The 14,963-nt window shown below is 37.0% G+C and overlaps 2 protein-coding genes across 2 annotated transcripts; both read right to left on the bottom strand.

Annotated features, from left to right (window-relative positions):
* Positions 1–1,147: 1,147 nt before the first annotated feature.
* Positions 1,148–14,898, bottom strand: LOC111485188 (probable protein phosphatase 2C 24). Its single transcript, XM_023131955.1, has 5 exons — positions 14,798–14,898; positions 4,176–4,732; positions 2,319–2,606; positions 2,103–2,208; positions 1,148–1,721 (listed from the first exon to the last, which is right to left on the bottom strand). Exons 1-5 carry the CDS (start codon positions 14,883–14,885, stop codon positions 1,414–1,416), a joined length of 1,347 nt encoding a protein of 448 aa, XP_022987723.1. The 5' UTR covers positions 14,886–14,898; the 3' UTR covers positions 1,148–1,413.
* On the bottom strand, positions 6,301–10,803 carry LOC111485147 (NADP-dependent malic enzyme). The gene is made up of 19 exons (XM_023131893.1): positions 10,364–10,803; positions 9,903–10,023; positions 9,744–9,818; positions 9,438–9,589; positions 9,252–9,357; positions 9,097–9,162; positions 8,877–8,972; positions 8,696–8,767; positions 8,525–8,608; positions 8,352–8,450; positions 8,207–8,254; positions 8,055–8,108; positions 7,697–7,795; positions 7,533–7,622; positions 7,343–7,420; positions 7,172–7,246; positions 6,985–7,075; positions 6,680–6,808; positions 6,301–6,584 (listed from the first exon to the last, which is right to left on the bottom strand). Exons 1-19 carry the CDS (start codon positions 10,513–10,515, stop codon positions 6,496–6,498), a joined length of 1,776 nt encoding a protein of 591 aa, XP_022987661.1. The 5' UTR covers positions 10,516–10,803; the 3' UTR covers positions 6,301–6,495.
* Positions 14,899–14,963: the final 65 nt, after the last annotated feature.

Genomic DNA, 14,963 nt, shown 5'->3' on the forward strand with positions numbered 1-14,963 from the left:
ACGAGGCAGAACAGGGGGAAAGAGGGGTGCAATTCTCGGGAGGGACAGAAACAGAGAGTAGCAATAGCGAGGGCCATAACTCGAAACCCAGCAATTGTGTTGCTGGACGAGGCAACCAGCGCTCTGGATCTTATGATGGTGGGAAGGACACCATCAAGAACTCAAAATTCAAAGGGGATTCAGCAAGCATCCTATGCACGACTCGAAAAGAGTTCTTTCTTTAATCTTGCTAACCTCCAATTTCAGTCCTAACCCTCTACAGTTTCTAAGCCATAAATTTTCCCAACTTTTGTTTAGAACGAGTTGGTTAGGTCTAACGGCATAAACCCACCCGATATTGTCCTCTTTCAACTTTCCTTCAAGATTCTTAAAACGCTGCTAGAGAGAGAGATGGACTTTCTAGTTTGGACTTCCCTTCAACCTTCTTAAATAGCATCGGTTAGAGGACTTTCCCTTTTGCACTTCTCTTCAAGGAGGTGGACTTTCCCTTTTAGACTTCCCTTCAACGTTGTTCATCAACGCGTCTACTAAGAAGATGTTTCCACACCTCTATAAAGCAATGTGGGATCTTACAATCCACCCCCTTCAAGGCCCAACATCCTTGCTGGCACTCGTTCCCTTCTCCAATCGATGTGAGACCCTCAGGAGCCCAGCGTCCTTGCTGGCACACCGCTTCGTGTCTACTTCCCTTCTAAGGCTTAGCCTCCTCGCTAACACATCGTATAGTGTCTAGCTCTGATACCATTTGTGATGATCCAAGCCTGCTGCTAGCAAATATTGAACCTTCTTTTTTGGGTTTCCCTTCAAAGTTTTTAAAATGCTAGAGAGAGGTTTCCACACCCTTATAAATTATGATTTGTTCTTCTCTCCCTAACTGAAGTGAGATCTCGCATCAGGAGTCTGAATGCAATCCAATTCAAAGCACATGGTCTCGAAATATATTGCTACTATGCACGTGAAAGCGGATGAAAGTGCAAAATCAAGAGGCTAGAGGCGGGCACATACAGAGCATTACACAGGAAATTTTATTAATGTTGGTATGGTCAAAGATCTAATATGGTTCTACTCCAAGCATATTTTCTTTATCTTGATCTTCAAGGACTTGTGTCCTAGATACATTCTCTACTATAGGACTCTCGGAAGAAAATAAAAGAACAGAAAAATCAATTCAAATTGATAGGAAATTTTAGAGAGAGAAAAAATTCTCTCCATGACCAAGCAAAGCAGATTTTTCAATTTTGTTAGTGGGCTCTGTACACGTTTTTTGATGCAGAGTGGTGAGAACAGTGACCAAAACTAATATGGTATGTTATCTATTAGTTATGGAAGAAAACAGGGTGGAGCTATTAGAACCTTGGCTTCCAGATATCACGATTTTGGAAGAACGATGAGAATCTCCTGCATTTTCTGTCATTACCTCTGTGGGTTTGCTTTCCTTGCTTTCAGATCGATGACAATAACAGAAATGTTATCGGAACTGTTTCTTCCATAGGCCATTTCAGTGAGATTATTAGCCACAATCTGTGCCGGAGGTGTGTCATCAGGTGTCGACGACCTGCGGAGCCTCCTAAGAAGATGGCAAGCGACCTGCCCAACCTCTTCATTTGTCATTACGTCCCAAAGCCCATCGCTTGCCAGAACCAAACATTCATCCTCGTCGCTCCTCGTTGTGAAACTAATTTCCGGCACTGGAATTATCCATGGCCGAAGATACCGATCTCCTGAACATTCATACACATAAAGCCATTTGTCAAGCTTAGAGCAAAACCCACATGCAAGTGTATGCAATTATAAGATAATGTAGGACTACTCTATTGAATCACTAGATCCCAGTTTCTGTCAAATCTCCCTCTCATCCTTCCTATTATCAGTGACAGTGGAAATGGAAATAATTGGGGGACACTCAACAAGGAGAGGCCCATAAGCCATGGGAGCATGGCTATACTCACAGTGGAATAGTCTTCAAAATTGAAAAATCATCCAAATATAGACACGTATATCTCTGATAGGTCTGATTTATAAAGAATCGAAATTAAGGTAAGGCAAAGGCAACATTCACAAGACAAGATGTGGGAGAAAGAGAGAGGGAGAGAGGTGGAAACCTATGGCTCTTGACATAGCAAGAACTCCAAGCACTCTAGCCCCCATCCAGTTGATGACTTTGCCTCCCTCTCTTTCAATTCTCAGGAGTTCGTCCTGTCTATCAGGCTGTAACACGATCAATAAAACAAATGCCTTCCCTTAATGATTCATCTAAAGAAATTATCGTGTAACAATACAGGAATTAAAATTGTAACTGGGTTTGGGAAACTAATGACCTTTTGATCGACTGTCAATGGAATCGCCTTATTTTTCTGGAAAAGAACTGCCCGAGAGTCGCCACAATTGGATGCAATAATCTGGCAGCCAGATAGAACGACTACAACCGCAGTGGATCCAACCATGTCGGTTGCCACCGCCTCTGACACGACCTCATCATCAGTCCTCTGGAAGCCATTAGATAGGGCAACTTCCCACTTTTTCTGCCATTCATGGCCTTTGATTCCTTCGCTTCCCCACTCTTCCGCTATCACTTCATGCATCCGCTCCGCACAGAATTTGGCCACCTATAGATTATATATATATTAAAGTTTCCACGAAGTCGTTAGCTGGGTGTCATATATCTGAAAAGATGATAAACCCGACGAATCGACGCCGGAGGAAATCAGTACCAGTCTTAAATCAACAGATTTAATATGCTCTACAGCTTGTTGTACAACAATCAGTTCACTAGCATTAAAAAAACGCAGCACACCCAGTTAGACAATCAACTTTCAACCCTAATCATACTTTCACAAAAGTGTTAAACTACTACACAATTGATGAAGCACACAAATCGATGACTTCAATTATTCAACTAAACTTTGATCCAAAATTTCCAACTTCCCAAGAATCCGAAGATCATAAACATGGCTGGAAATCCTGCTCACAGATCATGATTCTTGGGCAGACAGGGCAGCTATTGGGGAACATTATCCGCAGCTATCTACTCACCTAGCCAAAATAAATTTTCTAATGGTGTATGGGTGGGCGTGCATCATAAAAAAAGATATTTCTTTAATTAATATCGTGTGATGTTCATAAAATATGGTGGTAGTTTCCAAAATATTTTGAAAAGTCATAATTATTTTACTCTTTTATGCTATGTGGGCGGTTGGTTGGTGGAATAAAAAATATTTTCTGAAAGATAATTTTCTAAAACGAATTATGATATACAGTCCATCATTTAACAAATAATTCAATCTAATCATGCAATCGTTTTTGCTTGATTGATAATTTTTTGTTAGCTTACACTCCAATTTTAAAAGAATCCGAAAAGAGTACTACAAAATTAAAAAAATTATATTAAAAAACATAAAGCTCACTCCCTATGGCAAGAAAATGATGAAAAATAAACCAATTGGTGTCTCTTCCTAATTAGACGCGCCATTCACTGAATGAAGAACAAGATACAAGCGAGACCACCCAGTAAAGGAATTGGAAATCGCGCGAGTTCTCAGAGTTGGTGATTCTATTAGTCCATTAAACCAATAAATCCCGTGATTAAAACACGTCAGATAATAAAACAGTAAGCCCCCATTTTTTCGTCAGTTGGAAAATGAATTATTACGTCATCATAAAATTTAAATCTCAGCGACCTCTCTCGGTCTCGTGCATTAAATGGAGAATTTTTTTCCCCATACCTAACCTCCAAACCGATTAAAGCGAACAAAAAAAAGAGGGCTTCAACGACACGTGTCCTTATACTAAAATGGGAACCTCCTTAATTCTTTCGACGGAGACCATTCATTGCATGACATGTGTCATCCTTAGTGGAAAAGGCAATTATTAGCTTCGAAAAAGAAAAGAAATAATAGTAATAGGTAATGGTGCGTCAACATAAAATATTTTTATAAAACAGGTTATTTGCGAATTATTTTTGGAGATTCTCTCTTCAAGAAAAAAGAAATTAAAAAAAAAAAAAAAAAAAAGAATTAGAGTTCTTTTCTAGCTGTTTCTGGTGAAGGATGAGTTATCTAATGCTGTAATCATTCGAAAGGTCAACATAAAATTAGCCCTAATTTGAAATTTGAAATTCGAAATTCGAAATGCACAAATTCTTAGGAAGACGATGGAAATTGAGAGGGCGTACGCACCTGAGAGCCGCCGTGACCATCGTAAACGGCGAAGAAATGAACAGGCGAGATCTCCCCGGAGGTTCTGGAACCTGGAGCGGTACAACCTCCGACGTGATCGCATCTTGAAGACATGAATCCTGGCTTAACAGCTATAGCGTCCTCCATCTCCTTCCGCCGTCCGATAACCGAAGTGAGTCCCCATTGCAGTCCCGCCCTATTGTTCCTCCCGACGCACTTCCGTCTGGCCGGTTCTAATACCGTGGTGGAGGTCATCGACGTGGTAAGTTCGACGGACCTCGGATCCAGGGCGACCTCGGCCACAATAATAGCAGGAATCTCACCGGAACTAGTGCTGGTGACGGAGATGTCGCCGGAACTGGAGGAGCTTCGGAAATCGTCGCTGCTGAGTATGGATGATAAACCGGAACTGGTGGATGCGAGGTCTAGGTCGTGCAGTGAATCGTCTCGGTGGAGTTGGAGGTCGTTGCCGGAGGCCTCGTCCATGGCCCCTGTTCTGAGGCGGAGGCCTCTCAGAGAAAAGGGGGAATAAGGAAGAAAGAGAGAGAGGGAGAGAATGATAGGAAGGGGAAGAGGGAGAGATAAAAAGGGAAAGAAGAATGAACAGATGCAATATTGACACGTGTGAGTCGATATTATAGGTAGAAGCCACACGCCTTTGAAGAAGGAAAGGCAATGGATGGACTTTCTTTTTTCTTTTTTCTTTTTTCTTTTTTCCTTTTTCCTTTTTCTTTTAGTCTTACTCAATCCCTTTTGGCTTCCGTCGCCACGTGTCCTTCACTCCTCCCACGCTGTTGACGCCGTTGTTCTGGTCGACTCCCCATACTTGACTTCCCATTCTACCATCAAATATTTTTTATTTTTTTATTTTTCTTACATTTAATAATACTATTTTTTATTTAATACAAATTTAAGAAATTTAAATATAAAATAGTTGGTGGGACATAAAGAATAAAATAATTTTAATATATAGTTTTTGAATTATAAATGTGTAATGAGTCATATGCTTCCTAATTTCTGCTCGTGATGGGAATATATATATAAGCGAATTAAATTCACACCAAACAACAATACGCAAGTGAATTTACACACACAATATCTGTGCTAACTGCAAGGTGGCACGTCAAAAGCTCGGTGTGGGCCCACTTCTTTTTTTTCCTTTAATTTTCTTTTCTTCCAACTCTGGGCCCACACAACAGTACATTTCGGGCGTCATGCGAATGAGCTGTCAAGGATGAAAAATAGATAAAATAGAAATTAAATTAATTAATTGCTAAATTTGAGAATATATTTTTATTTATTCTTCAAATTTAAGAAACTTATGTTAAATTCCAAACTTGAAAAAATAATTCTAGAACAGTATAAATTTAGGGGGGACGATAATAAACTCATTTTGTTTCCGTGAAAGAAAATAATTTGTTATTATAAAAATACGCATAAAAACCTAGTGAGAGCTAAATCATTTTTCATCCAGAATTAACCATCTAACAACCTATTTTAATTATTTTTATAGAGTTAGAAACTAAATTATCCAATTTTAAAATATTGAAACATAATCTAAATTTTGAATTAAAAGATATATATATTTTTTACTATAAATAATACTATACGTGAAGGCCAAAATTAATTGCTAATAATAATAGCTCATTGATTGCAAAAGATTCTGACACGCTTTAAAGATCCAACGGCTGGAATTCTCGAATAGTGTAAATGGAGGATGCGGGGCGGTACACGTCAATGAGATGGATGGGCAGCTGGCTGACTTTAAAACCCACGATAAATTAAGTCTGGTGAGTGGGCCCCATCTGACGTGGGATCAACGGTAGCTGTACTTTCATTGCACGCTGATCGACGGCACCCAATGAATCTGAGTGGTGGAAGGCTAACACGTGGAAGATAAGTTGTGACTTGTGATACTTTATCTGTCCATATAATAATGCGTAAATAATTGAGATGATCTAATAATATTGATTTATCTTAATATATTTGTTACTAAAGACGAATCATTTCTTATAAAAATGTTGAAACTTTTAATTCATAAACACATTTTAAATCATGAAACTGACAATCATAGACCATATCTACTAACAGTAAACTTTGAATGGTTAATTGATAACCAGCTAGATTCGATGCGAAAGCTTATTTGAGCTTATTCCATTAACAAATATAAGTTCTCATTTATGAAGGAAAACATTACAACATTAGGATCATTACAATAAAACATATTGGGGAAGACTTCAAGAGCTCTCTCTTAACCACACACCAGAGCTCCCATTAAAAGCTCTAAAATAGAGACCTGCACGAGGAGACTTCGTTACATTTATCGGTAGGTTCGGTAGATGGGGCTGTACATGCAGCTCTCGGCATACTTGACAAGATCTGCAGGGCGTGGAAGACGGGTTGCCAAGCCTGGATAGCACACAAATGAGGGGAACAGGATTTAAGTTGGCAGAGTATTCAACACTACTACAAGAATAGCAACATAATCAAAGAAAATGTCTCACCAAGTTCATAAGCCTTGGCAGCCACCTTAGCTGCAATGTTTGCTGAGATCTTTCGGATATTTGTGAAGGGTGGGTAGATCAATCCCTTTTCATAGTTCTCGTCGGAGACTTCGGCAGCTAACGCTTCCGCTGGTGCAGCAAAGACGAAATGAGAATCATTATAACATTGTAGTTATACTCGTCGTTTGAAAATTAAAAATGAAGTTCAGAGAGCGTGTTGTTATCGACAAGTTCATAGACTAAATGTGCATCATGCATGTATGTAAGTCAGTTAGTCATATTGCTCATTTAACGATCGTACTTACAGGCAGCTAGAAGCATGTCGTCGTGCACACGAATTGCTCCAGAAATTACAACGCCCAAACCGAACCCAGGAAAAATGTAGGCATTGTTGGACTGATTAGAGATTTGACAAGTTCAAAATGTCAGTTCTTGATATGTGATGGAAGTAAAGAAGAGTAAATCATCCAACATAATGATAAAGTAAAGAACCTGGCCAGGGACAAAGGTTTTCCCGTTGTATTCAAATGGATCAAATGGACTTCCACTAGCGAAGATTGCACGACCCTTCAATTTGCAAATTTGCATACAAAAGCAAAGTAAATATAAACGTTGAAAAGCTAAGAGAGAAACTTTCGCGTTAAAATGGTGTTTGTTATATACCTCGCTCCACGTGTAAGCCTCTTCAGCAGTGCATTCAGATTGCGACGTCGGGTTCGACAGAGCCATAATAAGAGGTTTCTGCAACATCAGTGAGCGTTGGAGGAATATGTTCAGCCAAGTTGATCCTATTTGCAAATTCTTTCAAAACATGTAGAGTATATGAGCTTATGATTTAGGGAGAAGAGAGAACCTCGTTGATGGCGGACACAGCTTCAATGACTTCTTTTGTAAAAGTCCTTCCAACTCCAGATGATCCAATCAGCACTGTTGGCTTAATTGCCTGGAATAGAGAGAATTAAGCGGTCGACGTAGGGTAGGGAACAACCATAGTGAGGTACAGGGCAAGGAACATACCTTGACAGCACTTAATAAATCCTTGACAGGTTCGTGCTCATGAGCCCATGGCTTCTTGAAGTGTTGAAGTGAATCCTTACGGGAGTGGACAATTAATCCCTACAAGAGAACATCATTCTCTTTATGGTTGAAACAAGAAGCCAATAACATTAACTCATCAAGATATAAAAGGTTGCTTAAACTCTAAGAAGCAGATACAGATGCGAATTCACGATACAAATCCAATAGGACATGGTGATAGGTTAAAAACTTGGGCACCCAAATCCTCGAATCGGACAAGTATCCGAAGCGTGTCTGGACATATCCATGTCTGACTCAAATAAAGTAACTGTGCTTCCTAGATTAAACCTTCTACTACCTTTGAGTCGACGAGCCAGATCTTCTTGCGGGTCTCCTCAACTGGAGCCTTTGTCTAAAAGAAAAGGGAAAAGGAAAGACTTTAATATAAGAAACATAGATTACGAAATTTGTTTGTAAACCATTTATGTTCGATATAGCTCGACAAGTTACCTGTTTCGATACTTCAAGGGCTATAAGCTCTGCAATACCAGTTCCAGCCTGCACCCATGCCGAAAAGTATGAAACCCGACCATTTACCGACAGGAATTTACAAAAAGTAGAGGAAAGGATGGAGGCAAGGAAGGAGAGATCTTACTTCCCCAGCACCAAGGAACAAGAAAGTGTGATCGGCCAAGGTACCGCCAATGAGTTTGAGGGCAGAAACAGCTCCAGCAAGAACCACAGAAGCTGTCCCCTGAACAAGAGAAAAAGAGTATGGATAAGAGAATTTGACAACTTTCTGAACAATGAGTATCAAATTTATAGTACCTGAATATCATCATTGAAGACTAGATGGGTTGTACGATACTTGGCGAGTAGCTCGAACGCATTGTGGTTTGCAAAATCTTCAAACTGAAAATTTCAATAAGAACCACTGAGTACATAACGTTCAAACTTCAGAGATCAATGACTATATATATATAGATATCATGTTCTAACCTGAATCAGAACTTTTTCCCCATAATTCTGCTTAACAGCAGTCATAAACTCATGCAGAAGCTCATAGTACTCCTGCATTGAACATAGGCAGAATACTTGAGTTCATTATAAACTCCCAAACCAATAGCAGCTCAAATTTACTTAAACCTGCAAAAAAGCAAGATAAAGACATGTCCTGAACCTCTCCAGTTGCTCGTCTCTGTTTAAGCCCAATGTAGAATTCATCATTCAACAATTTCTCATTGTTCGTCCCAACATCGATGGTAATAGGCAAACACTATCAAGGAAATGTGGTATTAGCTGAAATGAAGAATATCCTTCAAAGCTTTAAATTAAGCAAACTGAGTTAAATGATGTTATAAGTGTATGGAGAAAGATTGCCTTTTCAAATAAATACTTACTGCAGAAGGACGAACTCCGCCCAGTGCGGTGTATAAAGAAAGTTTTCCAACGGGAATTCCCATTCCCTAAAACATCCAATAAATTCATGTCAAAATCAGTAGATCTGCTAGTAAAGTAGCTCTAATTCCTCAGATAATATTTCCAATGCAATTACCTGACAACCAAGATCACCAAGACCCAAAATACGCTCACCATCGGTCACGACAATCACCTGGATGCTCCTCTGGGGCCAATTCTTCAATACTTCGAGAATCTTACCCCTGCACGACTCAGCGTTAGAAGATACATAAAACCCCGAAAGTCAAAAATATATGAAGTAAAAGAAAAAAAGCATCCTTACTTCTCTTTCAAACTGATGTAAAGACCCTGAGGACGCCTGAAGATGCTTCCATACTTCTGGCAAGCTTCACCGACTGTGGGAGTGTATACAACAGGAAGCAGTTCTTCAACATTGTCAATAAGAAGTTTGTAGAAAAGCCTTTCATTTCTTTCCTGCACACCAAATTACAAGATCCAATAAATCAAAATTGACCAATGAAGAACGAACACTAAGATAATCTTGTTCACTTCTTTCAGGTAATCAAAAGTGAAGCTCAAAATAAACAAATTATCAGCAAAGTAAATGAGAAATGGTAGATCCAAGAACCTGAAGTTCCATCATGGCAATAAATTTTTGTAAAGGAAGTTGATACTGTCTGATGTTCTGCATCAACTTCTTTTCCTGATATCACAGATGAAAAGATCATAAAAAAGTACTTAAGAAACATAATCAAAAGAAAGAACAAAATGGGGCAGCAGTGGCAACCTGAAGTTGTTGAGTAACAATGGAAGGTGGCAAAAGTCCCCGCAAATAATGAGCATCTCTTTCCTTCTCTGTAAATGCCAACCCCTTGTTATGGTGGGGATCCCTCAGCAAGGAATAGCCACTGCACCATATCAGAGAGCAAAAAAGGATTCATGTCAAGATTTTAAGAACAATATTCTCTAATTTTACAGGGAATAGTAATATTCTAAGAATCCAGCGGGCAGCTTGATCAGAATCTCGAGGAAGCATCAGTTCTAGTGACTGTTTTTTCAAGAATTAATGATAATCCTAGGGATGGAAACATCACAAAATCAAAGCGAAAAAGAAAGCAAACAAGTAGTTCCCAAATGTTGGGATCAAGTAAAATACAAAGATGAAAGTAAGAATTCAAGTACAAATTGGCAAAATAAGCCAAAGAAAGCACTTACACCAAACCCCAAAATCCAAAAAAGTTGGATTACCTCGCAACTGAGAAAGTCCATGGAGTGACGAGCTGTTCCTCTGTAGCACAGTCTTCGCCATAGATGTCCTCAACGCCGCCACCAACGGTTCCTTTCGGGTCCAAGTCCAATACAGAACCGCCGTCGCCGATTTCCTTCAAAGTGCTCTCCATCCCTGATCGCTGAACTCAAACTTGAAGCACCCCACACAAAGAAAGAAGCGGAAGATGAACACAATACGAAATGGGGGGACATGGGCATCCATTAAATAATCAAACCCACTTGCGAGCATTGACGCAAAGTCAACTTTGGCCGAACCAAATGCATCACTAAGAACAAGAAAACGGGACAGAGTGTGAGAAAGTGGGGTCGTTGATTCCATTATCCGATAGATCGATATGATATTTTAGAAATGGGTAATCGAGATTGTCCGTTTTCGTAATAAAAAATGATAGGATTCATCAAATGTGGTGAAGGATCATGATGGATTAGTGGTTGGAAACTAGGGATTAGACACTAAATCAGAAGCTCCGCGGCAGAGGTGCGCAAAAGGGATCGAAACTATTAAAACCCCTTCGATTATTTGATGAAATTAACAGAGAGTGAAGAAGATGAAAGAAATTCACTCATCTGATGAGCCGCCTTAATTGAACAGCCGCCTGCCCTCCTGTCCCAAATATCCAATTTTGAATCCACGTGTCGTTTTCCTACTAAATCTAAATTTAAATACTTCTTTTTGAAAAGTAACGGCTTTTTTATTTTTGTAACAATAGCTAAACATAAAAAACAAATATTTTTATAATAAATCGACAGACGAAAATACCCTCATTTACATAAATTTTAAAAGAATAAGATAATGAATTTAAATTAAATATTTTTGTTTTTTTCTTGTTTATATTGAATTTTTATATAAAATTATCTTTTCTTTTTATTGAAAAGTTTGATATCAACTCAATAATCTTTTTTACCCATTAAAAACAGACCAAAATAACTTTTATTTTAAAGATGTGGAACCAAACTTTTTCCCCTTTTTAATTATGAATCATTCAATAAATTCCATTCCACTTAATTAATTCATTAAATTATATATAATTTTGTTAGAGAAATTTATTAATTTATTTATTTTTAAAGTTTTTTAGTAAGCACGTTGTTAGAATTCAAAATAAAAAAACGAAAGGCACGTGGATGGCAGCTGGCTGTGGGGTTCGCCGGCGGCCTGAAACTCAATAATTCAGGCGAGGCTGCGCCAAGTGGCGGTGGTTGGAAACGGAATATAAATAAATAAATATATATATATATATATATATATATATATATTGGAGTTATTGGCATGGAATAATGGATTAAGATATTTAGGAAATTGGATATTCTATTTAAGTGGGTCCCACCACTTCACAAAAAACAAAGTGACACTTACTTCTCATATGCTTAAAGCAGTTAGTCATTTCCCTTACCAACAACTGTTTTGGATATTATTTTTCTTTTATAATAAATAAAACGTTTCCTTCAATTTATTCATAAATTCATAAACTTTAATTATTTAAAGCTAAAAACACTTTTAATAAACCCTTAATATTCACCCCTTTTTAATTTTGGCTTAGATATTGATAATAAAATAAAAATTCAATTGGTTGAAAGAGTTTTTATAAACTTAATTTTTAAAAAATAAAAAATAAATGATTATCGATCTAAGTCTGAAAGTGGGTTTGTGTGAGATCTCCATCTCTTGCAGGAGAAAAGTCAACATTATTTATAAGAGTGCCGAATAATAGACTTAAAAATTCAAATATGACAATATAGACTAGTCGTGGACTTGGACTGGAGTCATACATGCAAGATAAAGTTTAAAATGTGGATGTCTTAATTTGAGTGAGATTACTTTAGTTAGCTTTGTTTTGTTTCAAGGTGTGGAGTGTCATGAATGGTCAATATTACAAAAGTTTCCATTTGTAAAAAGCTTGGGATTTCTTTCTTTTCGTTTGTAGGTGTAACGGCCCAGATCCACCGCTAATAGATATTGTCTTCTTTGAGCTTTCTCTTTTGGACTTCTCCTTAAAAAAAAGAACATTTTAAAAGGAAAGCTCAAAGAGAATAATATCTGCTAGCGATGGATATGAGGCGTTACAAATGATATCAAAGCCAGACACCGGACAATGTGTCATCTTTCTTGCTATTCTCCCAAGGGGGTAGACACGAGGCGTTGTGTCAGTAAGGACGCTGACCCCGAAGAAGGTGGATTTGATAGCACTCCCACATCGATTGGAGGAAGGAAAGAGTGCTAGCGAGGACGCTGACCTCGAATGAGGTGAATTGTGATATTTGGGGAGGAGACCAAAACACCATTTATAAGAGTCTAAAACCTTCCCTCTAGCAAATGAGTTTTAAAGCTTTAAGGGGAAGCTCGAAAGAGAAAGCTCATTGATGAACAAGAGAATCTTTTCCTTTACACCCTTTCTTATTTCTTTAAGTAAAATCACGGACCCCACTGTCATGATCATTCCCTAAATTAGTCGATGTGGGACTTTGGTTGAATTTAAAGCCTTTTTAAATTTGCATCAATGATAACATTTCCCTCTCAATAAAGTTTGTGTTGTTGAAAGTAGCCCTACTTTTGGTTCCTTTTGTTAATAGCCACATCTTTTAATTTTACTTCTCCATATGGGACTTCCAAAGACAAAATCAATACCCAATTTAAAAAGTGAACAATGGCACTATTATTATTTAAAACACTATATTTTCCAATTATTCATATCCCTTTATCAAAACCCCATAAAATTTGGTCTCTTTATCAAAGTTCAACCAAATCTAATTATATTTTATTATATTATAAAGTTTTAAATATAATTACAAGTGAAAACAAGATTCAAATTTTTTTGTTCATTTTTTCTAATTTCTATTTCTTAAACATAGATAAATAAATAAATAATTGGGGACTTAGATCTTAAAATATAGTTTTTACTATCTTAATCTAAAATTTAAGAAAACAAGAAATAGAAAAAGACGTACAGAAGAAAAAATTCCAAGCCTCCAAACAACCGTTATTCCAGTTTACAGTTATAACTGTCTCCACCTCTCCATTTGTTTCTTTATGTTTTTAAGGTATAATCTGAGTCATTTATCCTAAGAAAAATGACAAAATAACAAAATAAAAGTGATTTTAATTTATTTATCATCACCAATCATTTTAATTAATTAACTGTTCCACCTTTAATCATTTAACATCATCTTATTTATTGGTTTAACATATTATCTAAATTCATTATTAAAAATCATACTTAATTATGTAGTATTATTCATATTTTACAACAATAGAATAATCTTACGAGAATAAAATACAATATTAAACTTCGTTAAAGTCAATCTTCATATTGTTGTTGTGCTACTCTTAACTTAGGTTTAAAAATATATGATTTAAAAGAGACTTCATCACAACGTGTTGAGGATTATTGGGAGTTAATTTAGTGGAAGATCATGGGTTTATAAGTGAGGAATACTATCTCCAGTGGTATAAGGCCTTTTGGGAAGCTCAAAGTAAAGCCATGAGAGCTTATGTTCAAAATGGACAATATCATACCATTGTAGAGAGTCGTAATTCTTAACATGGTATCAGAGTCGTGCCCTAAACTTAACCATGTCAATAGAATTCTCAAACATCGAACAAAAAATTGTGAGCCTCGAATGTCTAGTCAAAAGTGACGAAAATATTGAACAAAGGGTGTACTTTGTTCGAGGGCTCCAGAGAAAGGAGTCGAGTCTTGCTTAATGGGAGGCTTATAGTGTACTTTGTTCAAAAGAAGAATTGTTGAAGATTATTGGGAGTGAGTACCACATTGGTTAATTTAGTGGAAGATCATGGGTTTATAAGTGAGGAATACTATCTTCATTGGTATGAGTCTCCAAAGCAAAGTCATGCTCAAAGTGGACAATATTGTATTGTGGATTGTGGAGAGTCGTGATTCCTAACACAACCAACAACGACAACCATAAAGCATAAAAAAAGGTTTTGTTTTGATTGATTTTTATTCAAAATCAATGATATGGCTGTATTCAATTCCACACATCCAACTTTATGAAAAGAAGAGACTTCTTTCTTTCTTGCTTTCACATTTCCTCTTCAATACTCACCTTTTAATTTCTTTTATTTTTCCATTCCAACATCCTCCATTGTCCTAATTATATACTAGGATTTAATTAATGAAACTAATACCACTAACAATATACAATAAAATCATTGGTTGGCTTTTAAAATAACCTATATCAATTATAATGTATAATTAGTGATAAACTTCAATTATAATGAAAGACAAAAATATTGGCTTAAAGCTGTAGTTGCCCATTTGATCCTGGAGTATCTCAGTTCACCAGTTATCAAACAAAAACATTACAATATTATTATTATTATTTTCTCAAATATCTAAAAAATATATATATATATATATATATATATATATATATATATATAAAGATAATTCTTCTGGTCAAGTATGATCGTCGAGATCCGTACTTGGTTGGTGGTGTTGGGTATACAAAGTGAAGACGACATGTCGTTCACTCAAAAAGCATATATGGAAAATCGACAAACTTCTATACAGCTCAGATTTCTTCTCGCAAGGAAAGTATA

This window comes from Cucurbita maxima, unplaced genomic scaffold (genome assembly GCF_002738345.1).
Source record: "Cucurbita maxima cultivar Rimu unplaced genomic scaffold, Cmax_1.0 Cma_Scf00010, whole genome shotgun sequence".
In the NCBI taxonomy this organism is placed as follows: Eukaryota; Viridiplantae; Streptophyta; class Magnoliopsida; order Cucurbitales; family Cucurbitaceae; genus Cucurbita; species Cucurbita maxima.